This window comes from Salvelinus alpinus, chromosome 19 (assembly GCF_045679555.1).
Source record: "Salvelinus alpinus chromosome 19, SLU_Salpinus.1, whole genome shotgun sequence".
Lineage (NCBI taxonomy): Eukaryota > Metazoa > Chordata > Actinopteri > Salmoniformes > Salmonidae > Salvelinus > Salvelinus alpinus.
The window spans coordinates 43,797,234-43,817,439 of record NC_092104.1 but is presented as its reverse complement, the minus strand read 5'-3'; the positions used below and the strand labels follow the sequence as shown (position 1 = coordinate 43,817,439).

Below are 20,206 nucleotides of genomic sequence, written 5' to 3'. Positions count from 1 at the left end.
TTTTTTCTCCTAGAGGGGCAGTGTTGTATTTTGAGACATGCTTGAATAAACTAAGTAGCCAATAGGCAGAGGGTAGCATAATTTGTCTGATTCTCTGTAATAATGGTATGGAAATAGTAATACATTTTATTTTGTAAAGTGGTTTCTTGCATCAAAAAACACAACAACATTTACAATGAACTCCTTGTCTGAAGGACAGGTGGATAAACGGGTTAATGTCAAGCCCTGCATATTTTTTTCAAATGTCTCATGGAATGTAGGCCTACATTGAACACCACACATTGGCTGCTACTGTAGGCTGAATGAGAAAAGATATTTCCGCGTTAAAATGTTATGGTATGCATTTTCTCCATTGTTTTTGATGGTAGGCCACTCTGGTATGCCTACATTATGATCAAGTAGCCTACTTGACCACTGTTAAAACTGTAACATAAAGCGGGTACAGCCTCAGTGTTCACAGTAAACGCATGCTGGAAGTTGCACAGAATTTTCACAATGTTAAAGTTTGCGCTCAGCAGACTTGAAATTTGCTCAGTGCCGAAAAAAAATAGAGGGAACATTGGTGGTAAGTACGGCATCACTGGGGTACATCACTGGGGCCGAGATCCCTTCCATCCAGGACCTCTATACCAGGCGTTGTCAGAGAAAGGCCCAAAATATTGTCAGACTCCAGCCACCCAAGCCATAGACGGTTATCTCTGCTACCGCACAGCAAGCGGTATTAGTGCACCAAGTCTAGAACCAACAGAACCCTGAACAGCTTCTACCCACAAGCCATAAGACTGCTAAACAAGACTGCTGAATAGCTAATAAAATGGCTACCCGGACTACCTGCATTGATCCTGTTATGCACAAACACTGGACACTCACACATACTTACACTGACACCACAACACACACACACACACACACACACTATATACGCCCACACACATAACATGCGCACACATGCATACTGACACCACACACACACACACACACACACATTTTCACACTCAACATATACTCTACTGTCTATTATCTATCCTGTTGACTAGTTCACTTTACCCATACCTATAAGTACATAGCTATCTCAATTACCTCATACCCCTGCACATCAACTCAGTACTGGTACTCCCTGTATATAGCCATGCTATTTTTACCCAAGATTTTTGTTATTCACTGTGTATTTATGTCTTGTGTCATATCAATTTTTATATCATTTTTTTATATTTATCTTAACTCTGCATTGTTGGAAAAGGACATGTAAGTAAACATTTCACTTTTAGTCTACACCGGTTGTTTTACGAAGCATGTGACTTTTCTCTTTGAGTGAATTGTGCAATACATTTTCTACTCTGAAAACTAGGATTTTCACACACAGTACCTCCATCAGCTGGCAAGACAGATGAACAACTGGCAGACATCTTCTTTGCGCCTGAATTTCAAAGACCAACCACAGAGGATAGGCCTACCACATAAAAAAAGTGATTTTTCTTCCATGTATATTTAATCTCTCGTGGACAGACTACCAGTACAACATTAGACAACATTATAATGATTCCATAACTTTTTATGGTAAGTTACTCGTAGCAAAATTCTTGAAATGACAGAGGTTGGGAATCTCCATAGAGATAGAGGACTCATCTTTGTATCTGTGCCATTATAGCGTCTGTGACAGCATGGGCAGCACCATTGAGGCTATCTCCATTTTGATGTAGCACATTTTCTTCTTCACAATTGGCTGATCCCTCCTGATTACCCGGTTGGACATGACTCCAACAGGGTCACCAGGAGGCATTAGACAATGAAGTTGGAAGTCCCACCCAGTTGACTACATTATAATGGTGGAAGCCCTCAATGGTGCTGTCCATGCTAAATGGCCTTTTGGCCACTAGAGGACTCTATCATTCTCTATGGGAATCTCATTATTTGTGATACAGGCTAAAGTAGTACAGTGCCTTAATCATGAAGGTACTGACTATAAGTGTTTGTTCCTGTAGGCTACTGTTAAAAAAAATGCAGCTCACTCCACACAAGTTCACTCCACACTCACACAAATGATTTGCCTGGTGTAATTTAAGGTACGTCAGGCAGGTTTGGGGTCAATTCAGCTTTCAATTCAGAAACAGAACTGAATTGAAATTCACTCCATGAATTCAAAATGACTAATAGTTTTCAACAAGGATTTTTCAGTTGGGTGAGGTAGGGCTGTAGCAGAGATCTCAGGCTCTGAACGCACACAGCCTTCTGCTCCATGATCTCCTCCAGTTTCTGAACGTAACTCCCTAATGTCCTGAAGAATAGAGAGGGACCGGTGAGACAGACAGGGAAGGAAGTTGGATCAACAAATGGTAGACAGTCATGGAGAGCACTACTCTCAAACCAAGTGTCCTATTCAGCAACAAAAATAGTAATTGCAATGAATCTAATGAATCCAATCCATGATTTACGAGCTAGTATATTTAATACTTGTATATACAAGGTGCTGAGTTCTCACCATGTCAGGCTGTTGGCACAGCAATGTCCCCTCTCTACGACACAGAGACTCTATCTGCTTCAACTGCTCCCAATGGGTCTGGACAACACACCACCTGACGAACACAAAATGGAGAAATGTGTGAAAGAGAGAGAGAGAGAGAGAGAGAGAGAGAGAGAGGGGGGGAGAGAGAAGGAAAGAGGAAGAGATGGCAAGGGATAGAGCCAGGATGAGTAAGGAACCATAAACCTACACATTGTTCATGCTACATAGCAGATAGACTTGAACTTACTGGGCATGCTCCAGGGCTTCCTGAGTAGAGAAGAAGAGGATGGCTGGGGGTCCAACGTGCTTGAACAGACCGTTTGGAACGTCTGGACTGCTTGAACCGCTGAGACGGCATGGAGTGTGGCGATTAGGAGGACTGTTTGAACTGGGCGACTGAGATTGGTCCTGCAAAATGTTAAATTGTACAGGGTTGATCATTTGTTGGAGAATTTGTACACTAGGGATGGAGGAGTTGGGTGTATCCTGAAATGTGTGTTTAGTCGTGATGGGAGGCTTATGTGTACGTTGTGGTATATGAGTGGAAGGCAGAGGGTGTGATGTTTGTGTGTTGGGCTGGACTGGGCCTTGGGAGAAGTTGGTTGTGTGTGTATTGGATACAGTGCGGTTGTGTGGTGAGTGGAAGTGTGGAGAAGGGCCAGGGGGACAGGTAGAGTCTCAGGAGCCTAGGACCTCCCTCCCTAACTGGGCTGGGGTTTTCAGGATTCCTCTTTGGTCTTGGACAGACACCAGGGAGACCACAGGGGCAGATGGTTTGGTCATAGCTGGACAGAACAGACAACACAAGAGAATTCGACCTTTTTTAAATATTTTTTTTTACACGCAATCCCCTAACAAAACCGCAATTCTCACAAATGAACAATGTCAATGAGAAGGTGGCAAGTATTTACAGGGATATTAAGTAAACAATGCGGGGGGGAAAAGCATTGCACAAACTTGTGTATGTGACTCACCCATTCTCCAGAGAGGAGCAGCGTCCATCTTGGATCTCCTCTGATCCATGTGGCCTTCACCACTCTTCCCATCTATCACTAGAGTGGGTACTAGAGACTGGCCACCGTTCACCACCCCTTTTCCCTTTCCACCTTCCCTAGGCAGGAGGGAAGGGGAGTAGGTGCTGTGTGGTACCTGCTGGCAGAGGAAGGAGTCTGTGGCTGCCAGCCAGTCTACTTGAAGCAAGGAAAGTGAGAGGGGGTCCATGGTGCATCTAGATGAATCGCCCGAGGACTCACAGTGTGGTGGTGAAGAAGGGGGCATTTGAGCCACAAATCCAGAATTATTTTGGCTCTCAGGGGGAAGCCTTGTGGTGCCAACCGCTGCTCCCCTCCCCATCTGCACAAAAGACAGAAGGGGGGTGTCAGGGTCTATCTGACGTAGCAGCTCAGCACCTGGTAGCGCTGTCCTCTCTCTGGGGCTCAGTGGTACTCCCTGCTGGCAGGGGCAAATGGGGACATTTTGGAAGTGTAGGCACAGGCCACTGGAGCTCTGGTTGATGTGCTTGGACTCCAGGGACAGGTCGTTGAGCTTGGCTGGGGGCGGGGGTGGAGAGAGGGGCCTCTCGGCCGGAGCTTGCTGGCTGCAGTGTCGGTAAAAGCTGTCGTTGTCACTGTTGCTGTCTGTGGAGTCGCGGGTGAAGTCATTAACGGCAACCTCTCCTTCCTCCTCTGTGCTCCATTCAGCCTCTAGCAGCATGTCCTCTTCTCCTCTCTCCTTGTGTTCCCCTGCCCACCCCCTCTTCTCAAATGCCCCGCGGAGGCTAGATGGTAACCGTTCCTCCTCCCCAAGACGCAACACAGCCCCTGTCCACCTGCCGCCCTCTTCTGACTCGACCACTCTACACTCCGGCAATGCCCATCTCCCTCTCCTCTCCTCCTCCTTGGGTGACCCCCATTCATCCCCACTCCCTCTTTCCACTCCTCCTCCTCCTGTCCCTCGGTCATCCAGCCTGCTGATGGTAGACAGCACGAATCCAGCCCCGGGGACGAGACACTCGAGGATGTGCTCTCCAATACCATCATCTCCTTCCTCAACATCATTATCGCCATTGTGGCAGTGGCTCTGAGACATGTTGTTAGAGAGGTGACTCTGTCCCTTCCCCTTTGCCTCCACTGTGACCCCTGCAGTCCCTTCCCCCCGGAGCGGGAGGTGGTCTCCCCCGGCCCCAGCAGTGGCCCTGTACCCAGCCAGCAGCTCCTCCAGACCACGGTAGACAGACGGAGAGGCAGGCAGAGGCTGCTGGAGCCACTGCATCTGCTGCAGCTGCTGGTGGTATCTTCTCAAATGCCTCTCTCTTTCCTTCTCGCTCTCCCGCTCCCTTGGCGTTTCAGTTTCTCTCTCCCTTTCCCATTCTGTACAAGTCCTCCTATCTCTCTCCCTGCCCTCTCCTAACTCTCTCTGTCCCTCAGCCGTCTTCTCTCTCTCCCTCTCCCCCACAATTCGGTCCTGCTCTATCCATCTCCTGCCCTCTCCCGCTCCTTTACTCGTAGTAGTCGTCTGCCTCTCTGCTCCTCTGAGGCAGGAAGCAGCAGCTGCCCTCTTACCTATGGCCATCTGGCTTGTAGTGGCTCTTCCTTCTCTGGGTATTTCCCAAAGGGTTGTCCTCCCCTCTCCCATTCGCTGTCTCATCACCCGAGCCACCCCATGGTCCTGTTCCGTGTTGGAATCATCTGTCTTCTCACGTTCCTTTCTGTGCCCTTTCTTTTCCACCTCCCTCTCGCTATCCTGCTTCCTCTCCCTCTCTCCCACTCCCTCACTCCTCCTGCGCCTCCAAAGTCCCTGGCCCAGTGAGCCCCTCATAGGTGTGGTGTGCTCCAAACAGAGGTCTTCTCTCCCCCTCCCAAAGCCCTCCCCCGCCCCCTGGCCCTTTGGTGTGGAGCAGAGCAGAGCTCCCCCTGGGGCTAACCTCCTGGCAGGGGTGCCAGTCACATTTGGGGCCTCCCTGTGTCCCCCCAACTTCACCCTTTCTGGGGGACTTTTCCCCCTGCTGGCACTAGTACCACTGCCTCTAGTCTGATCATGTTCCGGGGATGGGGACGGGGTGACTGTGGGCCGTCTTCTCCCCCCTCCCCCCCTCAGCTCCTTCACCCTGTAGAGCCAATAGGACATGATATATCACAGGCCAATGTCACTGACCAATTAAACAATGTCGTCAAAACTGTTGAGTCGGAGTGTGTGCTCTTATATGACCTACGTAATACGTAACACTCACCGGTCAGCGTATCTCAGCGTATTGAGTGTGTGTTTGGTTGCTAGGTGACTGGGGGAAACGTTTGCAATCATACATGTCTTTGAATCACCAACAAAGGAGTCCTTCAAAACCTATACAGACAACAAGGTAAACAGAGTTTGAACAAAGTGGTACTGACCCAAGTTCTATCATTCCCTGTGGACAACACAGTTGAAGCACAAGCCTGGTGTGGAGTTGCTCAGATGTGTTGTTGAGAGTTGAACCCGGGAACGTTTGCAATGCGTGTGTGGGATTCTTTACCTGCGTGAGCTTGCTCTGTCTGAACGGTGTGTGTGACTGCTCTTGGTCGAGAGAACGGATACATTCTTTCAGCTGAAACAAATAGGCTACATGTTAACAGCAACCCCATTTTATGTGTGTGTGAAAATGAACAATAAAGTATTGTATTGTATCCTATTGTGTGTGTGTTGCGCTCACTGCCAGTAGACTCTGGTTGATCTCTGCCCCCTCCATGCGACTCAGTCTGTCTGGGTCTCTGGAGTCTGCTGCTCTCTCACTCCCAGCCAGATCCACAAATGACATCCTACACAACATAGTGTGGGATACATCTGGTCCGATTACTTTTAATTCAATGTCACATAAACTATGTTACAAAGCTGCTGAATTGCACACACACACACACACACACACACACACACACACACACACACACACACACACACACACACACACACACACACACACACACACACACACACACACACACACACACACACACACACACACACACACACACACACACACACACACACACACACACACACACACTGTAGCTAATCATACATAAAATAACACATTCAATCTCAGGTATATTGCTGAATATGTGTTTTATTTTAGATTATAAAATGTCCTAATCTTGAAAAAGTCATCCAAAAAAAAAAGTGTCTGAAATGCAATGTGCAAACTCCACATATACCTGGTTTTTCATTTTCTATATATCACTCTCAAAACAAAAATATTGAAATGAGTTTTGCTACCTGGAACTAATTTGTCGAATTTGTCCTATAACTTATTATAACGTGACACTGACCTGCCAGTGGCCCGATGGCCAGAGTCTCTGAGCTGTATCTGGAGCAGAGCGTGGGAACGGGACGACACAGGGTTGACTCCACTCACCCCCTGGGTGCGCTCCCCTGTACCCCACAAAATCACCTGGAGGATGGAGAGAGGAGAAGGTGGGGAGGATAAATGAGGAGGGGTGGAGGCAGGAGAAGCGATGAAAGGAGGATGGAATGGAGAAGGGAAATAAATTAAAACAGCAAGGCAGGGAGGTAAAACAGACGAGAATAGGAAGAATGAGAAGAGAGGGATAAAAGTCTCACCTCCAGCAATGAGTTGACAGAGTCCACTTTGACCTCTCTTAGCCCTGCTATCTGAACCACTTGGTGCCCATCCTCCCTTGCAAACAAGCTTCATAGAGAAGACACAGGTGTCATTATAAAGAGACCAATCAGAGGTTTACTGGTTCACTTATTTCATTGGGTGGTTCATTGAGTGGTTCACTGAGTAGTTCACTGGTTCCGTGGTTCATTGAGTGGTTCACTGAGTGGTTGTGGTTCAACTGGTTCAGTGGTTCAATGTTATTATGAAGGGACCAATCAGAGAGCATGGTTATGACCATGTCATTGTGAAGGGACTAGAGGTCGACCGATTAATCGGCAGGCCGATTAATTAGGTCCGATTTCAAGTTTTCATAACAATCGGTAATCTGCATTTTTGGACGCCGATTATGGCCGATTACATTGCATTCCACGAGGAAACTGCGTGGCAGGCTGACCATCTGTTATGCAAGTGTAGCAAGGAGCCAAGGTAAGTTGCTAGCTAGCATTAAACTTATCGTATAAAAAACAATCAATCTTCACATAATCACTAGTTAACTACACATGGTTGATGATATTACTAGGTTAACTAGCTTGTCCTGCATTGCATATAATCAATGTGGTGCCTGTTAATTTATCATCGAATCACAGCCTTCTTCGCCAAACGGGGGATGATTTAACAAAAGCGCATTTGCGAAAAAAGCACAATCGTTGCACGAATGTACCTAACCATAAATATCAATGCCTTTCTTAAAATCAATACACAGAAGTATATATTTTTTAAACCTGCATATTTAGTTAAAAGAAATTCATGTTAGCAGGCAATATTAACTAGGGAAATTGTGTCACTTCGCTTGCGTTCATTGCACGCAGTCAGGGCATATGCAACAATTTGGGCCGCCTGGCTCGTTACAAACTAATTTGCCAGAATTTTACATAATTATGACATAACATTGAAGGTTGTGCAATGTAACAGCAATATTTACACTTAGGGTTGCCGCCCGTACGATAAAATACGGAACGGTTCCGTATTTCACTGAAAGAATAAACGTTTTGTTTTCGAAATTATAGTTTCCTGATTTGACCATATTAATGACTAATGGCTCGTATTTCTGTGTTTATTACATTATAATTAAGTATGATTTGATAGAGCAGTCTGACTGAGCGGTGGTAGGCGGCAGCAGGCTTGTAAGCATTCATTCAAACTTTACTGCGTTTGTCAGCAGCTCTTAGCAATGCTTGAAGCACAGCTCTGTTTATGACTTCAAGCCTATCAACTCCTGAGATTAGGCTGGCAATACTATAGTGCCTATAAGAACATCCAATAGTCAAAGGTATATGAAATACAAATGGTAGAGAGAGAAATAGTCGACACGTAATTCCTATAATAACTACAACCTAAAACTTCTTAACTGGGAATATTGAAGAACTGGGAATATTGAAGAACTGGGAATATTGAAGAACTGGGAATATTGAAGAACTGGGAATATTGAAGAACTGGGAATATTGAAGAACTGGGAATATTGAAGAACTGGGAATATTGAAGAACTGGGAATATTGAAGAACTGGGAATATTGAAGAACTGGGAATATTGAAGAACTGGGAATATTGAAGAACTGGGAATATTGAAGAACTGGGAATATTGAAGAACTGGGAATATTGAACCACCAGCTTTATATGTTCTCATGTTCTGAGCAAGGAACTTAAACGTTAGCTTTTAAAAATGGCACATATTGCACTTTTACTTTCTTCTCCAACACTGTGTTTTTGCATTATTTAAACCAAATTGAGCATGTTTCATTATTTATTTGAGACTAAATAGATTTTATTTATGTATTATATGAAGTTAAAATAAAAGTGTTCATTGTTCATTCAGTATTGTTGTAATTGTCATTATATAAAAATCGGCCGATTAATCGGTATCGGCTTGTTTTGGTCCTCCAATAATCGGTATCAGAGTTGAAAAATCATAATCGGTCGACCTCGAGAATGGACCAATCAGAGAGCAGGGTTATGTTCAGTGATGTAGTCAATTAACTAAACCTCGAATGCGAGTCGAGTCCCAAGTCTCTAGTGTTCGAGTCAGAGTCCAAGTTAGAGTGTCACATTATGAAATATTTTCTGAAAACAAAGTCACTACTACTGGTCGAGTTAAGTCAGTCCTGAACTTGAGTACATACACAATCACACACGCACCGTTTTCTACGGTCCAACAAGTCATAGAGCTGGCCACAGTAGATCTCAAAGAAGCTGACATAGACATAGACGTGGGACGGGACTGTAGAGTTGCCACAGTCCTGGGTGGAGTGCAGCTGGGTAAATATGTCCCTGGCAGCCAGAGCGTATAGGCCCTGTCTCTGAGGAGGACAACCCAGCATGGTGTGTGTCTTCCCTGCTCCCGTCTGGCCGTATGCAAAACAAGTGGCCTTGCCTCTGCCAACGTACATACAGACAGAACTAGGTCACACAATATCCCATTTCAAATCAAATAAAATTTCATGTGTCACATGCTTCGTAAACAACAGGTGTAGACTAACAGTGAAATGCTTACTTATTTGTTAGCCCTTCCCAACAATGCAGAGAGAAAAATTTTAGAAATAGTAGAAGAAATAGAAAAATAGGCAAATAATAACACATGGAATAAATACACAATGAGTAACGATAACTTGGCTGTATACACAGGGTACCAGTACTGAGTCGATGTGCAGAGGTACGAGGTAATTTAGGTAGATATGTACAGTTGAAGTCGGACGTTTACATACACCTCAGCCAAATACATTTAAACTCAGTTTTTCACAATTCCTGACATTTAATCTAAGTAAAAATTCCCTGTCTTAGGTCAGGTAGGATCACCACTTTATTTTAAGAATGTCAAATGTCAGAATAATAGTAGTGAGAATGATTTATTTCAGCTTTTATTTATTTAGTCACATTCCCAGTGGGTCAGAAGTTTACATACACTCAATTAGTATTTGGTAGCATTGCCTTTAAATTGTTTAACTTGGGTCAAACGTTTCGAGTAGCCTTCCACAAGCTTCCTACAATAAGTTCATGAATTTTGGCTTATTCTTCCTGACAGAGCTGGTGTAACAGAGTCAGGTTTGTAGGCCTCCTTGCTCGCACACGCTTTTTCAGTTCTGCCCACACATTTTCTATAGGATTGAGGTCAGGGCTTTGTGATGGTCACTCCAATACCTTGACTTTGTTGTCCTTAAGCCATTTTGCCACAACTTTGGAAGTATGCTTGGGGTCATTGTCCATTTGGAAGACCCATTTGCGACCGAGCTTTAACTTCCTGACTGATGTCTTGAGATGTTGCTTCTATATATCCATATAATTTTCCTCCTCATGATGCCATCCATTTTGTGAAGTGCACCAGTCTCTCCTGCAGCAAAGCACCCCCACAACATGATGCTGCCACCCCCGTGCTTCACTGTTGGGATGGTGTTCTTCGGTTTGCAAGCCTCCCCCCTTTTCCTCCAAACTTAGCAATGGTCATTATGGCCAAACAGTTCTATTTTTGTTTCATCAGACTAGAGGACATTTCTCCAAAAGGTACGATCTTTGTCCCCATGTGCAGTTGCAAACCGTAGTCTGGCTTTCTTATGGCGGTTTTGGAGCAGTGGCTTCTTCCTTGCTGAGCGGCCTTTCAGGTTATGTCGATATAGGACTCGTTTTACTGTGGATATAGATACTTTGTACCTGTTTCCTCCAGCATCTTCACAAGGTCCTTTGCTGTTGTTCTGTGATTGATTTGCACTTTTCGCACCAAAGTACGTTCATCTCTAGGAGACAGAACGTGTATTCTTCCTGAGTGGTATGGCGGCTGCGTGGTGTTTATACTTGCGTACTATTGTTTGTACAGATGAACATGGTACCTTCAGGCATTTGGAAATTGCTCCCAAGGATGAACCAGACTTGTGGAGGTCTACAATTTTTTTTCTGAGGTCTTGGCTTATTTCTTTTGATTTTCCCATGATGTCAAGCAAAGAGGCACTGAGTTTGAAGGCAGGCCTTGATATACATCCACGGGTACACCTCCAATTGACTCAAATTATGTAAAGTAGTCTATCAGAAGCTTCTAAAGCCATGACATCATTTTCTGGAATTTTCCAAGCTGTTTAAAGGCACAGTCAACTTAGTGTATGTAAACCTCTGACCCACTGGAATTGTGATACAGTGAATTATATGTGAAATAATCTGTCTGTAAACAATTGTTGGAAAAATCACTTGTGTCATGCATAAAGTAGATGTCCTAACCGACTTGCCAAAACTATAGTTTGTTAACAAGAAATTTGTGGAGTGGTTGAAAAACGAGTTTTAATTACTCCAACCTAAGTGTATGTAAACTTCCGACTTCAACTGTACACGTAGGTCGGAATAAAGTGACTAGGCAACAGGATAGATAATTAACAGTAACATCAGCGTATGTGATGAGTCAAAAGAGATTATTGCAAAAAGGGTCAGTGCAGTTATTCCAGGTAACTATTGCTTAACTATTTAAATAACTATTAGCAGTCTTATAGCCTGGGGGTAGAAGCTGTTCAGGGTCCTGTTGGTTCCAGACTTGGTCATAGGTACTACTTGCTGTGTGGTAGCAGAGAGAACAGTCTGTGACTTGGATGGCTGAAGTCTTTGACAATTTTTAGGGCCTTCCTCTAACACTGCCTGGTATAGAGGTGCTGCATGGCAGAGAGCTCGGCCCCAGTGGTGTACTCAGGGTTCGTACAGGCAGTGGCAAATCATATTCACGGACCATTCATTTTTTAATAGTTCATATTATGCAATTGTTTCTAGTCGCCAACAGAAAAAAACGACTTATTTACTACATACATAGGCGGTAAGTCAGTACTAATGATTTTGTCATTTGAATAGCAGAGTTTTGGGACTTGCCTACTGGTGAACACACATTTCCTATTCACATTACTGCACAACTCCAGCTTAATGACTGGGTGGGCTGTGTGAGGGAAACAGCATGTGAACGGCCACCAGAAGGGCATGAGCACGACTGCCGCTTGATAAGGCGGAATATCGCCGGCGCCCTGTGAATGAAAAGCTCTGGATGTTGCTGCAGAGAAAAAGTCACATAATGTAGAACTGTCGCCAGTGCAGGATGCAGCGTTGTGTCTTTCCCCCTTCATGTGGCTCTTCAGGGCCGATTCACCCAGTCTGACGCATTGTTTTGCACCTTACATGGTGTGGGTTGGTTGGGTCCAGTGATGTAGTGGTAAAAAAAGGTGAGTAAACTATGCTTAACAAAAATATAAAACGCAACATGTAATGTGTTGGTCCCATGTTTCATGAGCTGAAATAAAAGAGCCCATAAGTGTTCCATATGCATAAAAGCCAGGTTTGAATCTACATTTTCCCGGCAGTATCGATGTGATGTTTGGCGGGGCCTAATCAGTCAGTTCTGTACCTACCTGGCTGAGTGGCAGTGAAGGTGGAATGAGCGAGCTCGCCTGGCAACTACAGCACGAAACACGTGAGGCAATAAAACTCAGTAGTCTGCCTGGAAATTAATTTGCAAGACCAATACATTTCTATAATATTTTTCATAAACATATTTGATCAGTATCTGTTCTCCTCTCATTTTAATTCAAGTACTTTTCAAGTACCAACCTGAGAAAATGTCAGATTTTTAAGGTATTCCAGTACTTGAATTTTAGAGTGCCAAATTCAAGTACTTTAAGCACCTCAAGCACTTTGTGCGAACCCTGTGTCCTGGGCGTACGCACTACCCTCTGTAGCGCCTTGCGTTCAGATGCCAAGCAGTTGCTATACCAAGTGGTGATGCAGCCAGTCAAGATGCTCTCAATGGTGCAGCTGTAGAACTTTTTGAGGAACTGAGGGCCAATGCCAAATCTTTCCAGCCTCCTGAGGTGGAAATGGCGGTGCCATGCCCTCTTCACGACTGTGTTAATGTGTAGTTCTTTAGTGATATGGACACTGAGGAACTTGAAGCTCTCGACCTGTTCGACCTGTTTGAGCGCAACTGTTTTAGGGTACATTACAGTAAACAACACCTAGTTGCTCCTCTGCAGTTACATTATTGTGTGACAGCAGAGGTCTTACACACGGGGGGAATATGGCTAACAACGACAGACTTTTCTTATTGGAGTCCTCCCCGTTTTCTTTTGTTTGGAGCCTAATGAACACAACACAAGGTTCCTTACCCGTTGAGAACATGCTGTATCAGCGGAAAGGCTGTTTTCAGGTACACATCCACATTGGAGCTCTCTTCCCCAAACACCTCATCATAATTAAACCTGTGCTGTGGAGGGGACCAGAGAAGAGTGCAGACACACACACAGATCAACACTGTGTTACAAGGATCAGGGGGGCTGAAGCTATATGAATAATATTTATGTACCTTAACTTGGGTTGCAAAGGGTAGGAAACATTCCAGTAAATTTCCGTAAATTTTCCATGGGAAGTTAAGCCCTGGAATTTCGGGAATTTTGCTTAAATTCATTAAAACAGTTAGCTTATAACAGTGAACTTTTTTTGTGGGATACACATAAGGCAAATCTAGGTCTTGTGGCATATTTTGGTTAAACTATCCCCGATTCAATGGAATTACAACCCTCTGCATGCACAGTGCATTCTTCCATCACGTTTTTTAACTTTTTTATTTCACCTTTATTTAACCAGGTAGGCTAGTTGAGAACAAGTTCTCATTTGCAACTGCGACCTGGCCAAGAAAAAGCAAAGCAGTTCGACACATACAACAACACAGAGTTACACATGGAATAAACAAACATACAATCAATAATACAGTAGACAAGTCTATATACAACATGTGCAAATGAGGTAGGATAAGGGAGGTAAGGCAATAAATAGGCCATGGTGGCAAAGTAATTACAATATAGCAATTAAACACTGGAATGGTAGAATGTGCAGAAGATGAATGTGCAAGTAGAGATACTGGGGTGCAAAGGAGCAAGATAAATAAATAAATACAGTATGGGGATGAGGTAGATTGGATGGGCTATTTACAGATGAGCTATGTACAGGTACAGTGATATGTGAGCTGCTCTGAGAGCTGGTGCTTAAAGCTAGTGAGGGAGGTAAGAGTCTCCAGCTTTAGTGATTTTTGCAGTTCGTTCCAGTCATTGGCAGCAGAGAACTGGAAGGAGAGATGGCCAAAGGAAGAATTGGCTTTGGGGGTGACCAGTGAGATATACCTGCTGGAGCGCGTGCTATGGGTGGGTGCTGCTATGGTGACCAGTGAGCTGAGATAAGGTGGGGCTTTACCTAGCAGAGACTTGTAGATGACCTGGAGCCAGTGGGTTTGGCGACGAGTATGAAGCGAGGGCCAGCCAACGAGAGCGTACAGGTCGCAGTGGTGGGTAGTATATGGGGCTTTGGTGACAAAACGGATGGCACTGTGATAGACTGCATCCAATTTGTTGAGTAGAGTGTTGGAGGCTATTTTGTAAATGACATCGCCGAAGTCGAGGATCGGTAGGATGGTCAGTTTTACGAGGGTATGTTTGGCAGCATGAGTGAAGGATGCTTTGTTGCGAAATAGGAAGCCGATTCTAGATTTAATTTTGGATTGGAGATGTTTAATGTGAGTCTGGAAGGAGAGTTTACAGTCTAACCAGACACCTAGGTAAGAGCATCCTGTCTGGTGCAGAGATCAACAAGGCCTATGGTGTCATCACTACCGTGTCTTGCCACCTTGGCCTGGATGAGGGCAAGGTTCTTGGCAGTCTGGCGAAGTACACTTCCAAGCAAGGGCTTTGGGATGGAGATGCAATATGGCAGTCGTGCCAACTTATCTCATCAGCCACCTGGTTGAATTGACTTTGTGGATCTGAGGCTCTTTCCCCTGTTGCCTCCATCATCCTCCAAATCCCACCAACATCAGCCGCCTCAGAGCACAACTGGTCCTTGTTTGGGAACACACACACCAAAGCACACAACAGGCTGACCAATACAAGGGTTGAAAAATTGGTTGCCATCTGGGCAAATTTTTGGCTTTTTGAGCCTGACAACGAGCCATCCTCAACAAGGTTGGAAAGTGACAGTAAAGATGAGGCCTCAGAGTCTGATGTTCAAGAGGTGGACATTGACGAGGTCCAGGGAGAAGACATGAAAGCCTGAGAGGAAGACAACCAAAGCTTTAGTTTCTAGAATATCATTTTACAGATTTATGTTGAAAATGTTTTTGGGAGATGCAATGGATCATTGGGGATCATTCAATATTCCCTTTCTTTTGTTGTTCAGTGAAATCATCCCATGTGAAAAGTCAACTCATTTAATTAAAGTTCAATTCTTAACTAAATAGTTTTTAAAATTTCTATTAGAAGGATTTAATCATTTGCAATTATGTCTATTTATGATAAGGTAAAAGGTTTATGTTTCTGTTTCCATATGATATGGTAAATATATCCAATGCAAAACAACTTCTACATTTAAATGGTATTCATATTAATTTGCATATTTTTCCGTTAATTCCCATATATTGCAGTTAATTCCCACAGAAAGTTTCCACCTCTGAATATTCCCCAAAATGTGCAACCCTAGCCTTAACACTGGTTAATACTGGATGATGTACACAGTACATCCAAACATACAGATATAGGATCTTCATTTGATCAGTCTTTTGTTGTTGAGAATGTTCCTGCACAGCAGGAAATGCAAGCTTGTAGTGTATTTGCGTTTTAAAAAGGCTTCTAAAGTTTGTAATTTCTGAAATTCAGACTTGACTTACCCTAACGAAAAATGTATCAATGTAAATGAACTATTATCCACATAATAATTCACATTTCCTGTTGTTGCAGGATAATTTTTCTGCTGTAGCAAAAAGGCCCTAATTTAAGATCCTACATCTGTATGATATACAAACATACATAATGTCTCCTTTATTGTACCTACATACTGTATATTCACGGTCTGTACTGTATACATTGCTATATTCAAGTCTTGCTAGACTCTGTCCTCTGTGACTGTGTGATGTAGCCTCTGGGTGTACTGTACATTAGAGTTCTGCCTCCCAACCCGAGCCCGAGCCCGACCTGTTTTTTCATCAATAACTAGGGTACGGGTAGGGCTCGGGTATCACTAAATTGATCAATAAAATGTTGAAGATGAGCCATTTGCGCGTGCTCTGCTGCGCAGTACAGTCATATCTGACTAAGATCATAACGTGGCGTCAGAAGTGCTTCAACCTCGTCAAATATAAGACTGGAGAGATTATTTCACCAAAAATTATAATTCTCATTGAGTTTTGTCGGAGTTTAGAGTGACGAAAAGAAGCTAACCGCTAACTGCTCTCTCATGTCTCTTCATTGAACAAAGCAGCCCAAGCGGAGCCATTGCTATGGATACTTAGACTCAGAGCGCCATGAGCAGAGCGCATGCAGACTCACAGAGTGAGTGACAAAGAGGAGCAGCTCACGGATTTACTAACGGGGGAAGTTATTTCTGGTTTCGGGCAGGGCAGGGCCGGGCCTTAAATTTAGCAGAGGCAATCGGGCCTGGGTAGGGTAGGGCCTGACCGTCACCAGCATGGGTAGAAGCTCGGCTTTAGATTCATGCCTGTGCAGGGCTCTACTGGACCTGGTACCTACTTGGAGTATGTACCGGGTCAGGTCCACTGCCTCTTTGCTCTCATGGACCACAACGGAGTCTCCATCATGGGCTGTGACCACGTCTGCCTCCCCTCTCCTGTTCTCAGCATAGGTCAGGGGCCTCTTCCTCACACACACACTGATCCTCTGCTCACCTACCTCCCTACAACACACACACAGACACAAATTACAGGTCTTTTGAACAACAGTAAAATTAATAAGAGAGCGTTACCTTTTCCAACTAACCAAGTGTGAGGGGCAGTTATTTGGAGAATGAAAAGAAGTAGGAAAACAGATGAAAGGAGAGACAGCAGTAGACCAGAGACTACCAGCCTAGTAACCCATACATTAACAACAACAGCATTATACACAATTGAAACATAATACAACTTACTTTCTGGTTGACACCGGGCTACTCAGGGGCAGATCATAGTTGCAGCCAAGAGTTCTCCTCGATTTGTACATGTATGTGGGCTCATCCGTCCTCCTGGATGTCCCATCCGCCTCCCGGCGCACCTCAGGTCTTGGCCTGCTGCCGATGGTCGTCCCCTCCTTGTAAATGCAGACGCTCTGACAATGGGTCATTTTGCTGTTGCTCCTGTGCATTGTGGTCCGTCTGACAGTCTGCTTGTGAGGACAGCTACGCCTCGGCGTCCCACTGATCTGGGTTCTGTGTATGGGTGACCCTCTGCTGAGGTCGCAGCGTGGTTGGGGTTTAACCCCTGTGTTCGGGTTCGGGAAAGGGTGGACACCAGCCCCCCTGTGACTGTCATAGTCACTGAGCCATCCGCGTTTGGGCTCGCTAGACCTACCATCACCATCAAAATCTAGCTGCCTGCATGTGGGGACTTTGCTGCCTGAAGTGAAAGTCTTTCTTGTTATCACAACTCTATCGTCATCGTGGCCCCCATGGTCCTCCTCTTCCTCTTCCTCCAGAGACTTGACCAGCTGTACCAGATGGAACAGCCGGGCACGGTCCCCCATGCTGTGGACCCCCAAGCTCGAGTAGTCGCCCATGGTGAGCAAAGACAGGTGTCCAGCGCGTCTCAGTCCCATGGCGGTAAAACAAGGGTAGTGACGCTGAAGCCCGACTTCGCGCAGACACTCGTACAGGCATGATGTCATCGCCTCAACTGGTTCCTTCTCACCTCTGGCATGTGTGCGCAATCCCTGTGAGAGAATGAGCGGTGGTCATACCATTTGGTTAATGTTGGAGCGCGCTGTCCCCAAGGCGGCACAACCAAATAGACCTTCAGTAGCCTTGTCTACAAATGTATAAACCGGTGGCACATTACAAGACAACTCCCTTGCTTACACCTTGCCTTCCTCCGTGCTTTTTGTTGATGAATGATAGCCTACTCTTGTGGCTGGGTGTGCTGCATGCTTTGGTGCTGAAACTTGACACTGCTGATGGTGGCACTACGTCACACATTGCAGTGTAGCAAATATGATAAATATAGATGAGCCAACAGAACAACAGCTGTCATAGCTTTTCAGTTATGTTGACAGCTGCAGTGTTCTGGCAGCTGTCATGAAAACTCTGAACCAAATCAAGTGGAATTTGGAATAGGAATTCACTGGGATGTTGTTGAGGACCCAGGGGAGGAAAATGCTGTAAACATTTAAATAATAATTTTGTCTCTCGCCTTACCTGGCTACATTATATAAGTTAACCTTCTTGCAAGTGTGCTGGCTGTAGTTTTTACAAAGCAAGGTGAGGTGCCAAGCAAATAGGTTAGTCCAAAAGTGCCCACATCACTCACCAATGTTCGAATTTCGAAGTCAGTCTCCTCTTCGGGAAGATTAACTGACCAAACGAGCTCTCCGTCTCGTGTATCAAAGCTAAGAAACTAACATACCGGTATGCATTACATTTTTAAACAGTGGACATCTCCTTCCCACTGTTTCCATACACAAAAAGCATCTCCATAACAACGGTTTGAGTTAGCGCATTTCTTCCCGCTGTAAACTCAGACCAATGAGCATACTGCTGCTGCATGTGCATTGAGTTGAGAAAGGCAGAAAAGGCAGAATTAGTTTGCTTTGTGCGCCGGCTGCTGGCGAATCGGGAACCATTCCATTTCCGTACGGCGCGCTGCACTCACATGGCTCCTCGCGTTTTGTCTGCTGTTCATTAGCTGTGGGCCAAAAGCTGTGAGAGTTAACGTGATAATTTTTTTGGTAGGGAAGACTAAGTTTCTTTCATAAACATCTAAAAATAGAGCCCTTTTGCCGTGACATTGTGTATCGCAATGCCGTGACCCGGATTCGAACCGGGGTTGCTGCGGCCACAACGCAGAGTACTAACCACTATACGATCACGGCGAGCTACCAGGGCGTGCCCCTCTATGGGAGAAATTTGTATTTGTAGTGACGTTGACAAAGAACTGGCTAATGCAGTGTATTTTAAATTGTATTTTTACCTTTATTTACCTAGGCAAGTCAATTACGAACAAATTCTTATTTACAATGATGGCCTAACAAAAGACAAAAGACCTGCGGGGACGGGGGCTGGGATTATAAATAAACATAAATAAATAAATAAATGACATATATACACACATCACGACAAGAGAGACAACACAACTACATAAAGAGAGACCTAAGACAACAACATAGCAAGGCAGCAATACATGACAACACAGCATGGTAGCAACACAACATAACAACAACATGGTAGCAACACAAAACATGGTACAAACTTTATTGGGCACAGACAACAGCACAAAGGCAAGAAGGTAGAGACAACAATACATCACGCGAAGCAGCCACAACTGTCAGTAAGGGTGTCCATGATTGAGTCTTTGAATGAAGAGATTGAGATAAAACTATCCAGTTTGAGTGTTTGTTGCAGCTCGTTCTAGCCACTAGCTGCAGCAAACTGAAAAAACGAGCAACCCAGGGATGTGTGCTTTGGAGACATTTAACATAATGTTACTGGCATAACGGGTGTTGTATGTGGAGGATGAGGGCTGCAGTAAATATCTCAGATAGGGGGGAGTGAGGCCTAAGAGGGTTTTATAAATAAGCATCAACCAGTGGGTCTTGCGACGGGTATACAGAGATGACCAGTTTACAGAGGAGTATAGAGTGCAGTGATGTGTCCTATAAGGAGCATTGGTGGAAAATCTGATGGCCGAATGGTAAAGAACATCTAGCCGCTCGAGAGCACCCTTTCCTGCCGATCTATAAATTATGTCTCCGTAATCTAGTATAGGTAGGATGGTCATCTGAATCAGGGTTAGTTTGGCAGCTGGGGTGAAAGAGGAGCGATTATGATAGAGGAAACCAAGTCTAGATTTAACTTTAGCCTGCAGCTTTGATATGTCCTGAGAGAAGGACAGTGTACCGTCTAGCCATACTCCCAACTACTTGTATGAGGTGACTACCTCAAGCTCTAGGGAGAGTCAGTCTTCTTATCAAACCACATTACCTTTATTTTGGAGGTGTTCAGAACAAGGTTAATGGCAGAGAAAGTTTGTTGGACACTAAGAAAGCTTTGTTGTAGAGCATTTAACACACAATCCAGGGAGGG

General features: G+C 44.7%; 1 protein-coding gene and 1 non-coding gene across 2 annotated transcripts; both read right to left on the bottom strand.

The window, feature by feature from the left end:
- Positions 1 to 114: 114 nt before the first annotated feature.
- Positions 115 to 18,019, bottom strand: LOC139545877 (kinesin-like protein KIF24). The gene is made up of 13 exons (XM_071354073.1): positions 17,066 to 18,019; positions 16,672 to 16,834; positions 13,267 to 13,364; positions 9,287 to 9,523; positions 7,094 to 7,181; positions 6,802 to 6,923; positions 6,189 to 6,294; positions 6,012 to 6,083; positions 5,733 to 5,842; positions 3,478 to 5,609; positions 3,185 to 3,288; positions 2,751 to 2,911; positions 115 to 2,275 (listed from the first exon to the last, which is right to left on the bottom strand). Exons 1-13 carry the CDS (start codon positions 17,794 to 17,796, stop codon positions 2,158 to 2,160), a joined length of 4,242 nt encoding a protein of 1,413 aa, XP_071210174.1. The 5' UTR covers positions 17,797 to 18,019; the 3' UTR covers positions 115 to 2,157.
- A 905-nt stretch (positions 18,020 to 18,924) lies between these two features.
- trnah-gug (transfer RNA histidin (anticodon GUG)) lies at positions 18,925 to 18,996 on the bottom strand. Its single transcript has one exon. It is a non-coding gene; the product is annotated as a tRNA-His (tRNA).
- Between the last annotated feature and the right edge of the window lie 1,210 nt (positions 18,997 to 20,206).